Source organism: Solanum dulcamara, chromosome 12 (genome assembly GCF_947179165.1).
Source record: "Solanum dulcamara chromosome 12, daSolDulc1.2, whole genome shotgun sequence".
NCBI classification, from domain to species: domain Eukaryota; kingdom Viridiplantae; phylum Streptophyta; class Magnoliopsida; order Solanales; family Solanaceae; genus Solanum; species Solanum dulcamara.
Genome location: NC_077248.1, coordinates 4043752 through 4062407, shown reverse-complemented (window position 1 = coordinate 4062407; position 18656 = coordinate 4043752). Strand labels below are relative to the sequence as shown.

The 18656-nt window shown below is 34.2% G+C and overlaps 1 protein-coding gene across 2 annotated transcripts; it reads right to left on the bottom strand.

Annotated features, from left to right (window-relative positions):
* Window positions 1-1070: 1070 nt before the first annotated feature.
* LOC129876134 (E3 ubiquitin-protein ligase RHF2A-like) lies at window positions 1071-9493 on the bottom strand. Of its 2 annotated transcripts, XM_055951470.1 has the most exons (9): window positions 9342-9493; window positions 8675-8825; window positions 8516-8562; window positions 4631-4693; window positions 4427-4535; window positions 3924-4312; window positions 3672-3779; window positions 3198-3556; window positions 1071-1397 (listed from the first exon to the last, which is right to left on the bottom strand). In XM_055951470.1, exons 2-8 carry the CDS (start codon window positions 8804-8806, stop codon window positions 3325-3327), a joined length of 1080 nt encoding a protein of 359 aa, XP_055807445.1. In that variant the 5' UTR covers window positions 8807-8825; window positions 9342-9493; the 3' UTR covers window positions 1071-1397; window positions 3198-3324. The 2 variants fall into 2 exon arrangements, with proteins under 2 accessions (XP_055807445.1, XP_055807446.1); XM_055951471.1 differs by lacking the exon at window positions 9342-9493 and having other exon boundaries at window positions 8655-8746.
* Window positions 9494-18656: the final 9163 nt, after the last annotated feature.

Here is an 18656-nt window from a genome sequence, read left to right as displayed (position 1 = left end):
TGAGATGTGACTTTAAGATTCCTCAACTTTTACTTTCTATTTAAATAAATGATTTGTTTTCTATTAATGTCATATCGTAGAGGTTAAGATGCATATTTCATACTTATGCATGCAATTAATAGAGCTATTTAGAGGCAATCTAATATTTCATAAGAGAAGAAAAATTAAGACTTTTCTTTTGTTTTTTATTCCAAGGTAATTCATGGTTATTAATAAATCCCATTAGCTAATTTCTTTTGATTATTTTCTTTAAACTTGATGTTATGAATTCAACAAAATAGTGAAATATCAACTACCTCCACACCCCACTCCAATTTGTGTTGATACTTTCTATCAAAAACGAGTTTGTTTTAAAGATTTAACTTATATTATATTGATCATTGATGGGGTAACTCTTTTAAATTTATACGTGTGATCTAACTTATATAGTTATTATTTTTATCAGATTACCAGTTAGCAATATTTATCAAAAAAGGGTTACATATAATTATTTATAAGTTATAACTTCATTTTATAAATATTATTTTTTAATACTATTTACGCAGAGAATTTAAAAATGATTGTTATACAGTTGAAAGTTCACTGTCTATTCATGATTTTATAACTTAAGTAGGAATGTGTCATTTTCTCTATAGAAAGATTCTCTCTTTCTTCTCTTTGGAAAAAGAAAACTAATTTTGGATTTTGCTTAAAATTTCAATGCCACGTATGATTGAAAAGAAATAACAACTAACTGAGTAACAAAGAAAATAAAAAAGAATTAAAATAAGGAAAATCTTCACACTTAATGTGGTAACGATCGAATTTGTTAACTTAAAAGTCCAATTTTTTCACGTTTGGTTTTTTTTTTTTCCAAAAAAAAAATTTCCTTACAAATGAAAAAAATAATTTTCCTAATAAAACTCGAGAAGCTAATAGTTCCACATGTGTGTCATTTCACATTGATTGTATCATCTGCACCCTCCAAATATATATATCAAAAGAAAATATAAATTCGATCATTCAGTATTTAGATATAAAGTTTGGAAGGGTAAAGTGTAAGAGGTAGTAGACAAAAGGCTGACCAAATGTGAAATAAAGGCACTGAACATAAAATGCAGCTATTTTTTTGTCCAACACCCAACCCAAACAAACAGAGCCTATGTAAGGTTTCATGTAATAACCAAAACATAATTCTGTCAATTTTATCAAGTAGTATCTTGTAAATATCCAACACAATGATCTCTACCAGATTCTAGTGATACGTTTCAACATTTGATTCGCGTTAAACGAATATAAACAAATTTACAGGCAAATCACATTCATGTTGCAACTGCTATTACTTCTCCTCTCCATAGACTGAGCGAAAATATCTCGTCCTCAGCATGTCATATTTGAACCCCGGCAACGTTCATAACCTGACAATAAGAAGAAATCCAGTAAATTAAGAGAATATGACATAAAACATCAGCAGAAGAAGAGAGAAAAGGACCACCTTATGCAAGTTGTATATGAAGAGCTAGAGGAATAATGAAACTTGGCTTTTTATGAAATAATATACATTGTTTCCTTTATGGGAAAGGCAGCCAAACAAGACCTTTGACCAACAACAAGAGCTAAAGAGGTACCAAAGGCAGCGCTGTTCGACTCAATACAAGGCAAGGGAAAAGGTAGGCAATTTAGCAATCCCTACTTTCTGCTGCTTCGACTCAACGCAGGACAAATCAAAAGTGTAGGCAAGTTGGCAATCCCAAGTTTCCCAAAGATGAATGCAGCACTAATCTATCCTCCTTGTGATGGTTAGGACTTAGGTCCAGGCAATGTTGCTCGGACTCTTCAAAATTGCTGCCGGATCCTCCAAAGCTTGTGCTTTTTTTGAGGATCTGAGACAGGTGTGGCAGCATTTTTGGAGAGTGAGCAACATATGGTCCAGGGAGGGGAGGCTATTTGAATATTTTTGTAAGACAATGTATTAATGAGGTGAGAGCAAATCTCAGTATACAAGTGGTTCACAGAAAGTAAATAACTTACCAAAAAAATATGGTTCTCCACAATTTTATGACCTCAGACACCATTCCTACTCGAGACTATCTAGAGTTCAAGACACCATTCCAACTTAAGTTCACAGACATGAGATAAAATCTAGACAAATACCGAAAAAGAAAGCCATAAATATAGTAGAGTTGCGTTTTTTTCTTTTATGGGATAAGGCAAAGGTAATTTATTTATTTTTTGATCAAGTAAACGTATATTCATTCATAAACAAGGTCAAAGGCTTGGCCGTATATAGGGGTATACCAAAAGGAAAACAAACTATAAAAAGCCATGTTTCTCTACAAACTCCTCTCCAGCCTCCGTACAGATATAACACGATGCAGACAGATTGCATTACAAGGGAAAGCTTCCTCTTCCCTACCCAAAAGTTTCTCATAAAAAGACGTAACCGAGGAAATACCATTCATCCCCGAACCCCACCATAAAGCAATGGGCTTATCAACTGCTATAACTTGCTTATGGAGTAGGGCCAACAATCTTTGAAACTTGGACACCTCCCAATCGTGAAAGTCCCTCCTAAATCTCAAATCCCAAAAAGTCTCTCCACCTTGTCACCCCCTAATTTGTCGTATATCAAGTCCCTTTGGCAAGATATAGGTAACAAACCTGACATATTGTTTCACATTTGAATTTCTACTGCATTTTATGTAGGGCAACTTTATAGCTGCCAAACTAATAATCAGGCAGTAATTAATTAATTATGCAACCACTAAACAATTTTAGGAAAAATTGGAACATTTATATTTGGACTGTCTTGGAATAAGTAGTTGTTATAGAAAATAAAAACATATGTTATTGGTTTCCAGAAAACTATTTGGTTTGTTTCTTAAAAACAAGATAAATTTTCAAACAAAACAAAATTATGATCTATTTTGAAAAAGTCATTATTGCAGAACTAAAATCAAATGGGATTGGTTCAGTTATTTGGTCTCTATTTGAAAGTATCAACAGGGTTTTTTCATTCAAACAAGGAATGTGTATGATTATGTGTCTTGACCTTTTATTCTGCAAGGACAACAATAGACAATGATGATGACCCCATTTTAACATCCCCCAATTTAATAACGAAACAGCATCTTTAAAAGCTATAAACAAGGAGAACCGCAAAACAAAAATTCACTGAAGGAAAAAGAGAACTTTGCTTTACAGGAGACATGACTTACATTCAAAGATGAAATGCTGAGGACAGATGCCAGGTCAATGCTTAAATAGAAGACTTAATTCCAAGCTGAACTTGCGGCAGAAGCTGTTGAGTTTCTGTTCAATCCCTTTACAATATGAGTACCCATATTACCATGGTCTCTCTGGAGTGTGTTGTGAAGAATCCACTATATTAGTAACTGCTGAAACAGAACCAGATCTACTATTTTCTCGAGTTTCCAGACGTTCCATCAGGTTAGATAGACTAGCAATTCCAGCATTTGACTCTCTCCTAGCAGAACCAGCATCGGGCATTGAAGAACTTCGAGAAAACAATCTCTCTTTCCACCCTCGTGTATTCTTTGAGATTGATTCTTTATATCTGGAACACAAGACCATATATAACACACACCAGGCTTAAGATGACAAAAAAATAACATAAAACAAGTACAACTACTTAGATTAAGAATAAAATAATTGAGTGAAGTCATTCATACTTCATTGACAGAGAATTAAATCGAGATTTCCAGGACTCCGACAATGACTGGAACTCTGATGGTCCAGCTCTCCTATGGATTGGTGTCAAAGACGAACTAGAAGAGCTTCTAGAAAGACAGAAAACACAAAAACAAATGAGAGCTGATTTATGAAATCTTCATGTGTTGACCAATCCAACCCATCATAAACCAATTTAAGATAAAGCCCAGATGTGTGCAAAAAATTGGAAGGATGTCGAAAACCATTACTACCTATCACCACTAGATATTCCTTGTGTTGTGGCAGGCGTTAGAACAGAATCAGATGATAAAGCAGAAAGTTGATTACTTTGAACTGATGAAAGGTGAGGCATCTGTCGTGGTGATTCACTGCTACCAGAGCTAATGGGAAGAGGGGAATCAACTGTTGTGGTTGCAGCAGGATCAGAAATTGATCCGGTAGGATAAGGTGAAACAGAAGCGGTAGGAGATGAATTACGATGAGTTGGAAATACTAAAAGTTGTGGACGGTCATTGGTGGATGAGCGATTTCTTGTGCCCTCCCTTCGACCCACATGGTGAGCTCTTCCCATTGAAGCAGCAACAGCCAAATGCTGAAGAATGCGCTCTTCAAGTTCAGGATCATCAATATCCACAGGTAACTGCAGTGCAATGAAAGAAGAAATAAATAGAGGTAAATGTAACATGCTAGTTTGTGAAACTTCATAAATCCAATGACAGGTGAAAAATGCTTATCGTTTAAGACAGACACATACATGCTGTAATTCAAAATCTCCCAGTACAGGAAAGTGAAATACTGTAGCATTTCTTTCTGCATTAACTCTAAAATTCCTTTCTTGTTCCACAGCCTCAAACAGTTCTTGACTGAAAGAGGGAAGTCAACCAAAGTCAAGTAAGGGCTATACCCGCAAATCATAATCATAAAAATTCTGAACTGAAGAAAACGAAGCCACACAAACCTCATCTGATCTTTCAGACTTATGGACTGCCAACACATTGGACAATTAGAACTTCTCTGACACCTGTTTTAAAAAAATTAAACTAATTAGACTGTTTACTTCCATGTTCATCATAACTAGTATAGTCCCTAAATCATTTCCTTCCCATGTTCCAGACTAAACAGCTCGTCTATAAGCCTATCCCATTAAACAGATCCACCCACCCAAAATAAAAGATTATCTACCTCATCAACTAAGGTATCCTAGCGTAAAAAGAAATATTTACAACTGTAATCGTAAAGCAGAGTGTGTCGGTGCATGGGATGGATACTGCATCTCTACAGCAAATGCTAATAAAGAGGAAGTGTCATAACAGTATACATGATATCCAAAAATAATTCACTGATTCATAAAATGGTTAGGTTCTTTTAAAAAATATGAGGCGTGGATGTAGAGAAGGGCTCTTATGTGGACAAATAAATGTCGGATGAAAAGCCATGACGAAAGAGAAAAAGTTCTTCAAATTCTTTTGTTTGACATAGTTTCAACTTAAAAAGTAGTCATATGTTACATGTCTATATTCAACACATTCCTTTAAAAATAACTATAGCAGGCTTGTTTAAGTATTAAATGTTTGACTGTCCTCACCCATTCTTCCAAGTTCCAACTCTTCTTTTCTGATATTGGAAATCAAAAACAGCAATACTTTAAACCCCCAGCGAAAAAGCTAGGTACTAGCCAAACATATTAAGCACCTAAGTTGTTCAGACTCAGGTGAGAGTGCCCGATATGGGTACAGATCTAAAGGTCAGATCCTTCATAATCTAAATTTTAAGATTCAGGAGTATGGAACCGGGTATGGATACGGATGCCAGGATTTGGCTAAAAATTAATTCAAATAACTAAAAATAGAGTAATAAAATATGGCTAAATTATGGTGGACTATTTGAAAGGAAAGAATGCACGATTTTTTGAGAGCAAGTTTAAATCTGTAATTATTATTCAGTACAAATGCATCTCCATACTATTATTTGGTGTAACATGGATATTGCAAATGATATAGAGGTCATGATAGGCTTCATGAGTTCATTGCACATTCAACACTTATGTTGACCTATAAATATTTTTAAAGCACCTTTTGGTTGTAGACTTTTTAATACAAATATCTTTTAATGATTAAAAACAAATACCTAAATTATGATTTCACCCTAGCTTTTGTTATCGTTGAATCTATGTCATATTTTTTTATCGATTTTGGTCAAAGTACCCAAAATTGACTGACCACATCTGGTACAGATCCCACACCACTACCCATGTCGTGTCGACACGAGTGTAGCACCGAAAGTGAAAAGTCTGTGCAACTCAGTTAGACACAACAATGCAACAATATGCCTCATGTATCTGACATGGAAGAATGAAGTATACAAGTTTCCTCTTTCTTAAAATAACAATGGTGTATGAGTCAACTTGCCCGCACATCAACTATTTCAGTGCGTACCGAATATCGGATACCTCCCATCAACACAAGAACATGTAACTCTACCCACCAAGACTTAGGTGGATGGGAAGAATTTACCTAGAGTTTATTTTTCTTTGTTGGGATTTGAACCCGGGTATCCAAACCTGCACCCACTTCATCGAGCACTAGGTCACTTCCTTGAGTGATGAAGTTAACAAGTTCATAATCAGCAAAGTTGTCGTATAAAGGCAATCACAATGATCTTTAGAAGAATCTGTCCCCCACAGTACACAGATTACAAAAATAACTAGCTTGGTACTTAGCATTATCATAACCTCGGAAACACTTAACTCCCTCCCATTTTATTCGCAAACATATTATTTCCCTTTTTTTTTTTACATTTAGTATATTACCAGACAATTCTAAAGAATAGAATAAGATTGTAAAAATGGTCATTCCATTACTACTACATACCTCACATATTAACAACAATGATCAAAATCATAACGATTAACAGCAAAGAACAAAAAATGACTTGTATAAATTGGACAAGCAGATCATTTAAAAGACTTTCACCAAAAATGAAAAGGCTAGCTTCTATGACACCATCACCACTACTAGTCCATCTACTCCTTTTCTATAGTGATAGTTTATTTATACCAAACGAGGGAAATAATTTTTGAGACACGTAATTTTACAAAAGGCATCAGATGCATTTTATGAGCACAACTACCAATTTCATTTATTGGGCAATGACTTTTAGGTCTGTCATCGTATTTGATAAATCGAAGAGGTAATTTATTAATCCATTACCAATATTGCGACAAGTAATACGAAAGTTCAATATTGACTTCCAAAAAGTCTATCCAACTGTCTATTCAAGTAGGACCATTTGATACAAAATAATAGTGAACTCTATATGCCTCATGCTTGTTTCTCCACTCCGTCAAACCTTTTGTTCCCTTATCTCCATACATCCAAAAAGCACCCACCAGAACTATCATCATGCCATCCATCGCTCTTTACCCTGTCCAATCTCAATGTCACTAGCATTTCCTCTAGTGTTTGTTAGAACCCAAACGATATGGAAATAAGAACACACAAAGTTCCATCAGCTGCAAACTCACAGGAGATAAGCAAATGATTTAATCCTCAGTATGTTTTTTGCACATGCGACACCAACTACACATCCCAGTTTCCTTACCTGGTGAAACTGGATTCCCATGCAGCACATGTGAAGGAAGTAATCTTTGTGAGAGCCTTGGTCTTCAACATATAGCCGACCCTAACTATCTTTAAATGAAGAGATAGTAGTGGCAGTTCTTTCTTTTTCTTGTTCATAACGGCGGTATGAAGGCCAACTTGTGCACACTTCAACTATTTTGTTTTCTTAATACAAGACAAAATCCAAACGAAACTGTTGCAGAAAAACTTTGTGCTAGAGAATATGTGGCATTGAGTAACTACTATAAAAGATGGCTGGAAAAAGAAAAAAGAAAGCCAGTGTCACATGCCAACAATAACAACCACCAATAAACTCACCGGCACCAAGTTCCACCAATCATCTTTCTGAGACCACTTGATACAACTCATGGAGAACCACACCCCAAAGCTAGTTATTGAGGTGGGAGAGCCGAAGGCTATATAAGCCCCACCAGCTCCCCATTAAACTGATGTGGGACTTAGGGAACCACACCTCAAAAGCTAGCTATTGAGGTGGGAATGCCCAAAGCTACATAAGCCCCACATCAACTCCTCATTAAACTGATGTGGGGCTCAAGTCTCATACCTTGCAATAGGATCATAACACAACTTCTATTCTTTTGTCAAATCATCTTCTTCTCCTGTGTAACATTGTATGTGTGTGTGTACAAAATACACTTCTCCCTTGTTAGGTAACATTGAGTTTCAAAGTTGTGACATATAATTTGCTCAAATGCAATCTACTTTCCCTGGCTCATCTTGAAACTAGTCAAAGAAACAATTTTTTCAGTAGTCTGCTATTCAAACTCATATTTTGTTATAAAAACCATCCCTGCCCCATAAATGGAAAAGAGCAACATACACAAAAGCAATCTAGTTCAATTGTTTCCCTCTATGGGTCAGTGGTTCTTAGATATCCCATTAATATATTATTATTTTTTAATGACAAGGGAAACCCACAGCCTCTACCCTTTGGGTGCACATAGGGTAAAAACCCCGCCCCTATGCAATAGCTCGCAAACCACACAAGAGAGGTAAACCACACTAGGCAAGCCCGGTGCACGAGCTCGACCCAGAAGGCAAACCTCTTGCTTTCCCTGGCAAGGGGTTTCGAACTTGAAACCTCCAACACGGAAGTTCCAAGTCCAAACCATTGGGCCACCCATTAATATTTTATTTTCCCTTAACCAAAATCAGAATAGTAAATTGATCTCAAAAGCAACGAGAATTTTGCAGCTACATACCATTCCAGGACACACTGGAGATGAAACTCATGCTTGCAGCTAGTTACCTGCGGAAGAAAAAACCAGATATATAACATAATAGCAAAGTAACTATGATAACAGACTGACATAACATTACTAATATTAAATATTTAACTACAGGCAGTCTTTAGCATTCACCGAGGGAGGATCGCTTTTACAGAAAGCCTCGAGACAAATGCTGCAAGCATCATCACATGCATCCTGAATTCCTCCTTCCACAAAAGCTGCAGGTGATGTCACATGACCCTCTGCTTTCTTGACCTCATCCATTCCCAAAAAACTTACAAACCTAATAAAGCCCCAATAAAAAGTGCAATTTCAGATCTCATAACACAAATTAGCCTCCTCTAAAAGCAAAACATTTGTAGAAACTGATCCCAAACCAAAAAAATAAATAACAGTAACATTATCTCTTTCAAAGAAATGCAAATTTCTTAGTTCTTATTCTCAACGAGATTACCCATATTGGTAATACTTTCAACAAATATGGGCAATTTCTTAATTCAACGATATCACCATATGGATATTTTAATTCTATGAATACACACCAAAATAGATAAATTGAAATCTTTAGTTTCCCCAAACAAACATAAATCCCAATAAAAATTCAAACTTTAGACACAGACAATCTAAAATTTCACCTATTTACTACAAAAATGCCCTAAAAACACGAAAAATTGCAATTCAAACAAAAAAAACCAGAAAAAGGATTATCGAACAAAATTAAAAGGAAAAAAAACTCAAATTTCGAACAAAATATATAGAATTTCACGATGCATTTCGCAAATTAGGAATTTTTTTATACCTGATATGGATTTAGAGAAAGGCTCCGGAAAATGGGTCAAGAAGAAAAATAGTTGTTCCGTAGAGATGAGAATGAATTAACCGGTAAGGTCCCTTTGAGGAACCTAGAATTTTGAGAAGACAAAAAGAGGGGAATGTGTGTATAAAATAGTGAAATGGAGGTCACGCTTAGCTTTTACTACCTTTAATTTGCTTTTGCATAGCACCATAAATAAAAAATAAAAAAATTAAGAAAATAACAAAAATGTTTTTTTTTATTAAAAAAATACAATTATGATGTTCGAAATAGTTTGCACATGTTTTAATTAATTTTAAGGATATCGGATAATTTTATTTATTAATATAGATATCGATTAATTATGTCTATTAATTAAAAATGATTTATTATGTCTATAGTCTATTAGTATATGTATTGGACTCTCTCGCATGTAAGATAGCATGACCCCAATCAGTAATTGACAATTTTGTTTTCATTAGTAGAGGTCTGACTATCAATTGTAAGAGCTTAATAAATGACTCTACAAGGCCATTTTGAGTATGAACATGAGCAACAGGATGTTCAATTTTTATCCCAATTGATAAGCAATAATCATCAAAAGCTTGGGATGTAAATTCTCCAGCATTATTAAGGCGAATGGCCTTAATTGGATAATCTGGGAATTGCGCCCTTAATTTTATTATTTGTGCTAACATCTTCGCAAACGACAGGTTGCGAGATGATAAGAGGCACACATGAGACCATCTAGACGATGCATCTATTAGGACCATAAAATATCTAAACAATCCACTAGGTGGATGAATAGGTCCACATATATCTCCATGTATACGCTCTAAAAAGGCAGGAGATTCCAACCTTCAAGGTCGATCGTCTGAAAATTAATTTACCTTGACAACAAGTATCACATGAAAATTCATCATTCGTAAGAATCTTCTCGTTCTTTAACGGATGTCCAGATAAATTTTTAAGAATTCGTCTCATCATTATTGATCCAGGATGACCTATCCGATCATGTCATATCACAAATATATTTAGATCAGTAAACTTCTGGTTTATGATCATATGTGCTTCAATTGCACTAACTTTTGCATAATATATGTCAGACGACAAAGTTGGTAATTTTTCCAAAATATATTTCTGACCTGAGACATTCTTGGTTATACCAAGATATTCAGTATTCATTTCATTTAGTATCTCAACATGATATCCATTTCTGTGGATATCTTTAAAACTTAACAAGTTTCTTGGGGATTTTGAAGAGAATAGTGCATCGTCTATAACAATCTTTGTCCCCTTAGTCAGAAATATAGTAGCTCTTACGCAGCCTTCAATCATTTTTGAATTACCATAAATTATAGTAACATTTGCTTTTCTTCTAAGCAAGTTGAAATTTTTTTTCTCGTCTTTAAAAATGGCATGAGTTATTCCACTATCAATTACACAAATATCATCGTGATTGATCATTGATCTTTGATCCAAACAAAATTTGAGTCATATCCATATTTTTTCTTTAAAAAGAAATAAGGTAAATATTATAATTAATACATAGCTCATTATACAATTTTTATTTATTTACATAGACTAGAAATATCATTTAGTATAGACAAATAAAAAGAAAATTATTTAACTATTATTAGGCTTATCAATATTCATATTTTCTTCTGGAAAATTAAAGAAATCATCTACATCCAGATGCATAGGCTCAATATTATCTTCAGAAATAAAGTTTGTCTCTGAATTATTTTCTACCCTCTTCAAGAATGTCTGATATAGCTGAATCAAACGTTTTGATGACTGACATGTCTGTGATCAGTGTCCCATACCTCCACATTTATGATATATACTTTCTGAATTTTTCTTTGGTAAAGCTTATGGCTTTTCACTCTTCTTTTTGCACTGCTGATCATTTTTCGGTGCCAGTCGAGTGTCATGATTATAATTTTTTATTCGATCATGACCACAACCACGACCACGACTGGGCCATGACCTTTTTCTCGTTAGTTATAATTTGCCTGATTCACTTCAAGAGTGGCAAAGAACCAACAGGCCGACTATCATGATTTTTCATTAATAGTTCATTGTGGCGTTCAGAAATTAGAAGGTGGAAAAATAATTTAGAATATTTCTTAAAACCTTTTTCGCGATATGGCTGAAGGAGCATATTCGCGGGTGGGAATGTGGAGTATATTTTTTCAAGTTTATCTTGCTCAGTGATTTTTTCTCCGCATAAATTTAACTGAGTTATAATTCTAAACAAGACAGAATTATATTCGGTTATATGTTTAAAATTCAATAATCTCAGATTTAGCCAATCATGACGTTTTTGTGGAAGGCTAACCAACTTTAGGTGACCATATCTTTCTTTAAGATTCTTCCACAATTTAAGGGGATCCTTTAATGTAAGGTACTGTAATTTTAATCCCTCATCAATATGGTGGCGGAGAAATATCATGGTTTTGACACGATCTTGACTTGATGTCGTATTGTCATCTTTGATGGTGTCTGTCAGACACATCAATTCTAGATGTATTTCGATATCTAGTGTCCATGATAAGTAACATTTTTCAGATATGTCAAGAGCAACAAATTCAAGTTTAGAAATATTAGGCATTTTAAGAAAATAAAATCCTTACCCTTTTGTTACCTTCTTAAAAATATAGCTCAAAGTGATGAAGACTCGTTTTAAGAACGTGTTATAAAATAAATTCACTTAGCAATTTATTAAGAAAAAAAGATAGTAAGAGAATGAGAGAAATGAGAGGATTGAGAGAATTTCTTGTGTTTTTTTTTCATTCTGCGCTGCCTTATTTATAGACAGAAGATAATAATTGAAGGAGGGGACAACGCGTGAAGAAAGAAAAAGAAAAGAAAAAGAAGCAGGGGAAATAAGAGAAAAAGTAAAAGAAGAAAGAGACATCCACTTTGTTTTACAACGCAAAGGAATAAACTTAAGGCAAAATTTGAAATTTTCTATCATCTTAAAGGGCAATAGGTTTACAAAAAAAAAGGTAGACCACAAATTACATCTTAAAATATTCATATGAAAAAATTGTATGCTCTCTTTTTTTATTTATTTTATATAATTTTTAGGACTATAAAGAGTTAGAGCCCATTTGAATTTGCTTATAAAATACTTATAACCTGTTTTCTATTTTTTTGAGTGTTTGATTGGCCAACTTAAAGTCATTTTGTGCTTAAAATAAGCCCCAATAAATAATTGAGTTTATTTTGATGGACTTATTTTAAGCAGCTTATAAGTTGAAAACGGCTTATAAGTCAAAAAAATAAGTTGGGCAATATCTATTTTTTTTTAAAAAAACTTATAAGATCTTTTCAACTTAAAAGTTACTTAAAATGAGTCCATTCAAACAGGCTCTTAGCCATGTTAATGGGATCAGAGGTGAATGAAATGAAAACTCGCATTTTAGCGTTTAGTTTGATAAGAAAGTGTTATCAAGTCTTAAAAGTATTTTTATAAAGTGGTTGGTTCGATCAATTATGTTGTATGGAGGGGAGTTCTTGTCGGACAAGAACTCACACGCCTAGAAAATGAGAGTAACGGAAATGAGAATGTTGAGTTGAATGTGTGGGCATACTAGGAGATATACAATTATAAACGAAGCTATTTGGGACAAGGTGGGAATGGTCTCTATAATGGAGAAGATGAGGGATGCGAAACTAAAGTGGTTCGGGCATATGAAAAGAAGATGCACAGATGTCCCAGTGAGCAGATGTGAGAAGTTGACTATAGTTGATATAAGGAGAGGTAGAGGTAGACCGAATAACTCTTAGGGAGTGTGGTTTGATATACATGACACACCTGCAACTTATCAAGTACATGACTCTAGATAGGAAGATATGTAGGTAGAGGATTATGATAGAAGATTAGTAGATAGTCAAACGTTGTTTAATTCCCCTATTAATATTGTTATTATTACTCTCCTAAGACTTTTTAATTTTAGTATTACTGCTTTATTTGCTTTAATTGCTTGATTTTTTATCTGTTTTACTTGAGCTGAGGGTCTATCGAAAACAAAACTTTTACCTTCACAAAATAGAGACAAAGATTGCATACAAGTCACTCTCTTCATATCCAACTTGTGATATTACAGTGGATATGTTATTAGTGATGAATAGAAAAAAAAACTGGATGAACTTAAATTAGTGTCAAAAAAATACCTAAATTAACCCTCTTTTTTGAGTTTCATACCTAATTTTGAGAAACACACATCTCTCTTTTATTCCACTCTCATCATGGTGCTTGTGCTACACTCTCTCTTTCATTTTAAAAAAAATTATCACATCACACTCCACATAGATAAAATATTTCACCTGAACAAAATTAAATAAATTCTTAGAATTAGTTAAGATTAAATATTAAAGTACTACTATCCCACCCTAAAAAAATATAAAATAAAATATAAAATATTTTTATTACCACATTCCCTAACTTTTTCTCACCATACTCCCCCGCCCCCCAATTTTTATGTTTTATTTGTATTTTCTAAATTTCTTTTGTAAAGTTTTTTTAAAAAATTCCTACCCCCTCCTCCTTCAAATAATATTTAGATATTATTTATATATATATATATATTTTTTAAAAAAATTATATCCCACCACACCTAACCCTCCACTTTCAATTTTTTTCTCGTTTTGTGTTAGACATATACACATGATGTGAGAAAAATATTAAACTTTTTAAAGAAAATAATTTCTATTTTTGGGGATAGAAATATTTTAGTTTTAACTTTTAACTAATATTAGTAGTTTATTTAATTTTTATCAATATAGAATATTTTATCCACGCGACAATTTTTTTTTCAAAAAATAGAGAGAGTGTATTACACACACCATTGAGGTGTGTTTCTCAAACTGAGAAGTGATAGTTTAGGTATAAAACTCAGATTCTCCATAGTTTAAGTATAAAATTAAAAAAATAAAATAATTTAGGTATATTTTTGATATTCATCTCAAAGAAAAAGTCTAATAGGAAAGTAAGATTTATTCTAATGGCGGAACATCATTATTAATATCAATAGGTAGATGAAAGATTTAAGTCTCGTAAAAAGTAAGTAAAAAAAAAGCTTTGAATATTTATTTCACATAGTACAATCATAAATTTAAATCGTACTCATACTTTTCATTTATCTTCCCCATAAAAACCTCTAAGGAAAAGTGAAGAAGTGTAAGCTTCGATGCATGATTGTATAATCTACCTAGAGCCCGTTTGGATGGGCTTATAAGTTGGTCAAACCAACTTATAAACCTTTTTTAGCTCATTGTGGTGTTTGTCTAATGCTAACTTTAAGCCATAAAATTCTTAAAGTCAGCCAAAAATGAAAAGTTAGGATTCCTAACTTTTTTTTTCTAAGCACTTAAAGCCATTTTCTTTGACCATGAGAATTACTTTTATATCCCTTATATTTTAACTAAATTCTCAAACTACCCTTTTTATTCTTTTAACCCTAAAATTCACATTATTTTCCTCATTTCTTCGACATAAGCACTTTTATCCAAACACTCAACTGTTTATTTATAAAAATAACTTTCAGCACTTCAAATTTCTAAAAGCATTTCATACATAAAAATTGCTTTTTTAAGCTCATCCAAACGGGCTCCTAATCAAATCAAAATATTAAAGAAAAAACAAATGAAAAAAAGTTTAAATTTATGAGTTTGTAAATTAGGATTTGGGCTTTTAGAATTGGGCTTCCAACCATATGGGTTTACCTATGATTATCAAAGCCCATTTCTTCAAAATCAATTTATTTTGATTATTTACAAAGGTAATTGTTTGATTATAAAAAATAACGTATAGCTTTTAAAATATATTCTCATAATCAATATTAGAGCTGAGGAATCAACGATGAAAATTTTGAATTTGAAGTTTGAAACTTTATAAAAAATAATTGGGACTTGGGACTGACAAACATTACTCAAACATCTGAGTTTGAAATTAGATTTGACAATAAAACTTGTATATGTTATGAACCAAGTCCAACCCAATGTGGATATCAAGGTCACACAAGTAGTAATTGAGCGTAGAACAAGCAACAAGGTCAAGTTAATTTGAGATCCGAGTTGAGTAGTGAGTATGGGAACGGTTCTATCAAAAGGGGTAGTTCTATGTGATTTGGGGATTATGTCTATTGTCAAGTAAAGAATTTGATTCCTCTCATCTCTTTCTTAGAGTTTAAGCTTTTCATCCTCATTCCTATCTCTATCTTTTTAGTTGTAATTTCAATAATTCCATTGTAATTCAACAATTTAAGTATTGTATTCACCATTCTAAAGTTAAAATTATGTTTTCGTTCTTAATAATATAGTGAGGAATTGAGATCTAATACGTTATATATCTACGTATTATTAATGTATGATCTATTTGGTGCGTATATCGAATGTACCCTCATATAGTTTATGTTTTCCCTGAATACATGTGGGGGGGGGGGGGGGGGGGGGGGGAGTAAAGAAGTTAGTATTAAGGGGTTGAATTCAACATTGCCAAAAGTGACCAAGCAAAATGAGTTGAAAGAAAGAAAAATATGAAACTTACTTTTAAAAATTAAATTAGTATCAAAATGGGCCACATTTAATTGATACTAGGAAATATATCTATGAAAAAGTTAAAAACATGAGCTTCTAGTTCACCAGAATTCCAATTCCCTCCACCCCCTCCCCAACCTCCTTACTCCCACCCCCCAAACAAAATATTTTTTTTTTTTAAATAAAAATAATTTGATCAAATGGAACCAAAGGAAACTCAAATAATTAATTTGAATATTGTAATCAAAGTTGCTAGTTTGAATCGCACAAATAAAATCGTCTTTGGTATGTAACACTTAACCTCTCTACATAAATTCAGATTAATTAGGCCCTAAATGAATATTAGATATCGGTTGAAAAATCAAAAAAAAATTATTAACCTAAATATTTGATGATAACTATATACAAAGAAATGAAGGATGAATAATTGAATACCAACACCACAGACATGGTGAGAGTCACATTAAAAATGCTCAAAAATACCAACACCATGCCTATAACTTCAGCACATTCTCAAGTGATCCAACCCCTAGTCCTAGTCCCAACCAAGTGCAAGGACCTGCACCTGTAATTGGCCATATTTCCACTCAGGAAATAGGCAGTTCCTCAGGCCATTCTCAGCCTCATAATCAGCAGATCTTGAGCCAGATTGTACCTTCAGATTTGCAAGAAATATGGCATGATTTGGGAGTTTCTGAAGTTGTCATCTCCAATGAAACTAGGCAGGCTGTAGGTGCTAATTCTGCTGTTCCTTGGAAGGAGAATATGCAGCAAAATATGGCCAATCAGGTTTTAGAAGGTGGTCCAGCTCCTAGATTGAAAGAACAAAATTTTCAGCCTATGGCCCTTACACTTACAACTTTTCAGCACCAAAAACAAAGGGTTGGTCACATTGAGAGGGCTGAAAATGACCCAATTAATGGCTACAGTTTCAGCACAACCTCAAGTGACCATGTGCCTAGTCCTTGTTCCCACCAAGTGCAAGTTTCTATCACCAAACAACAAGACATTTCCAACACTAATGATATAGAATTCTCAACTAGTCCTAGTAACTTTAAAAATCTAAGGAGAAAGAGAGCTAGAAAGAAGAAATTAGAAAAGCAAAACGAAGTTTCAACCTCTACCACTACAAACACTGCTGCTGATAGAGTTGAAAACGATACCATTGGTAAGGTGGTTTCAAACTTTTGCTCTAAGTATGTCCTCCTAGATCAGAACACCCCAATTAGAAGCCCAGATTTTGGTGGTGAAGATCCTCTTAACCTTACCCCTTTGAATATTCAAGCAGCTCCTCTTATGCAACCTGAAAATGCCATCAACATCCTATGCACTTTTAAGGAGGCTCAGATCTCAGCTCCTGATAGTGATGATGAATATGGTGTTATACACTCGGAGGATGAATACGACAAAGACTTTCAAAGTGAGGTTGGGTTAGAGGATGAAGAAGAGACTGTTGAACTATCAAATAGTACAGCTGCACCTTCTAGGATCACGACTAAAATCACGAACGATGAAATGAACCAACTAGCTAGTGAGCAAGGATTATCACCTACAGGGGTTCACCACAATCCTAAAATTACTACTATTCATGCTCCTAGTAACAAACCAAACACTAGGCTCCGTAACCTTAGATCCCATCAATGATTAGCACAATTATATGGAATGCTAGGGGAATCAATACCAAAGGCGTCATAGATAGACTTAAGTCGCTCACACATATCCACCAAACGTCCATAATCTCCATCCTAGAACCTTTCTCTAACAATGTTCATCTCCAAAGCTTTGGAATCAACCTTGGTATGGATAGGTCCGTGTGCAATCCTAATGGTAAGATTTGGATCTTCTGGACACAGGATGTTGATTGTAAAGTTATCGACGTTGACGACCAACAGATAACTTGCGAGATGAAACATGTAGAGCATCAAAGTGCATTTCTCATGACATTTGTTTATGGAAAATGCAAAGATACTCTTAGAAGACCGCTTTGGGATAGGCTTATGCATCACGCTTCCACTAACCTTCCATGGTGCACAGTTGGGGACTTCAATGTCATCACCTCCACGAATGAGAAACTAGGTGGAATCCCTTACAACATGAACAAAAGCTTTGAATTCATTAGCGTTATTGAAGCATGTGGCCTAACAGATTTGGGGTATCATGGCTCAGACTACACTTGGTGTAATCAACGAGATATGCATAAAAGAATATGGAAGCGACTCGATAGAGCTATGGTGTCCGATAACTGGTTAGCCGCTATGCCTCACACTTCAGTCACCCATCTCCCCTCTACTGGTTCTGACCATAACCCTCTACTTATAGAAATGAATGAAAGACAGGATTCCACTATTAAATATTTTAAATTCTTGAACTATTGGGTGGATAACCCTACTTTTCTCAAAACTGTAGAGTCCTGTTGGGACAGACCCATGACAGGGAACCCAATGTGGTCCTTTCACCAAAAAATGAAAAGGCTTTCCTCCACACTTAGCAAATGGTCGCGAGTGGAATTCGGCGACATTTTTGCCAAGGTTAGGGAATATGAAGAACTAGTGAAAATCGCCGAAGAAAATCTGATAGTATCCAATAATGAAGAGAATAGGATGCAATTGCATGCTCTCAACTCCGAATACATCAGATTTCTTAAAATTGAAGAAAACATTCTCAAACAAAAAACTCAGCTACATTGGTTCAAGGATGGAGATGCTAACACTAAGTATTTCCATGCTTTAATCCGTGGTAGGAGAAGGCGACTATTCATTCACAAGGTTACTAACG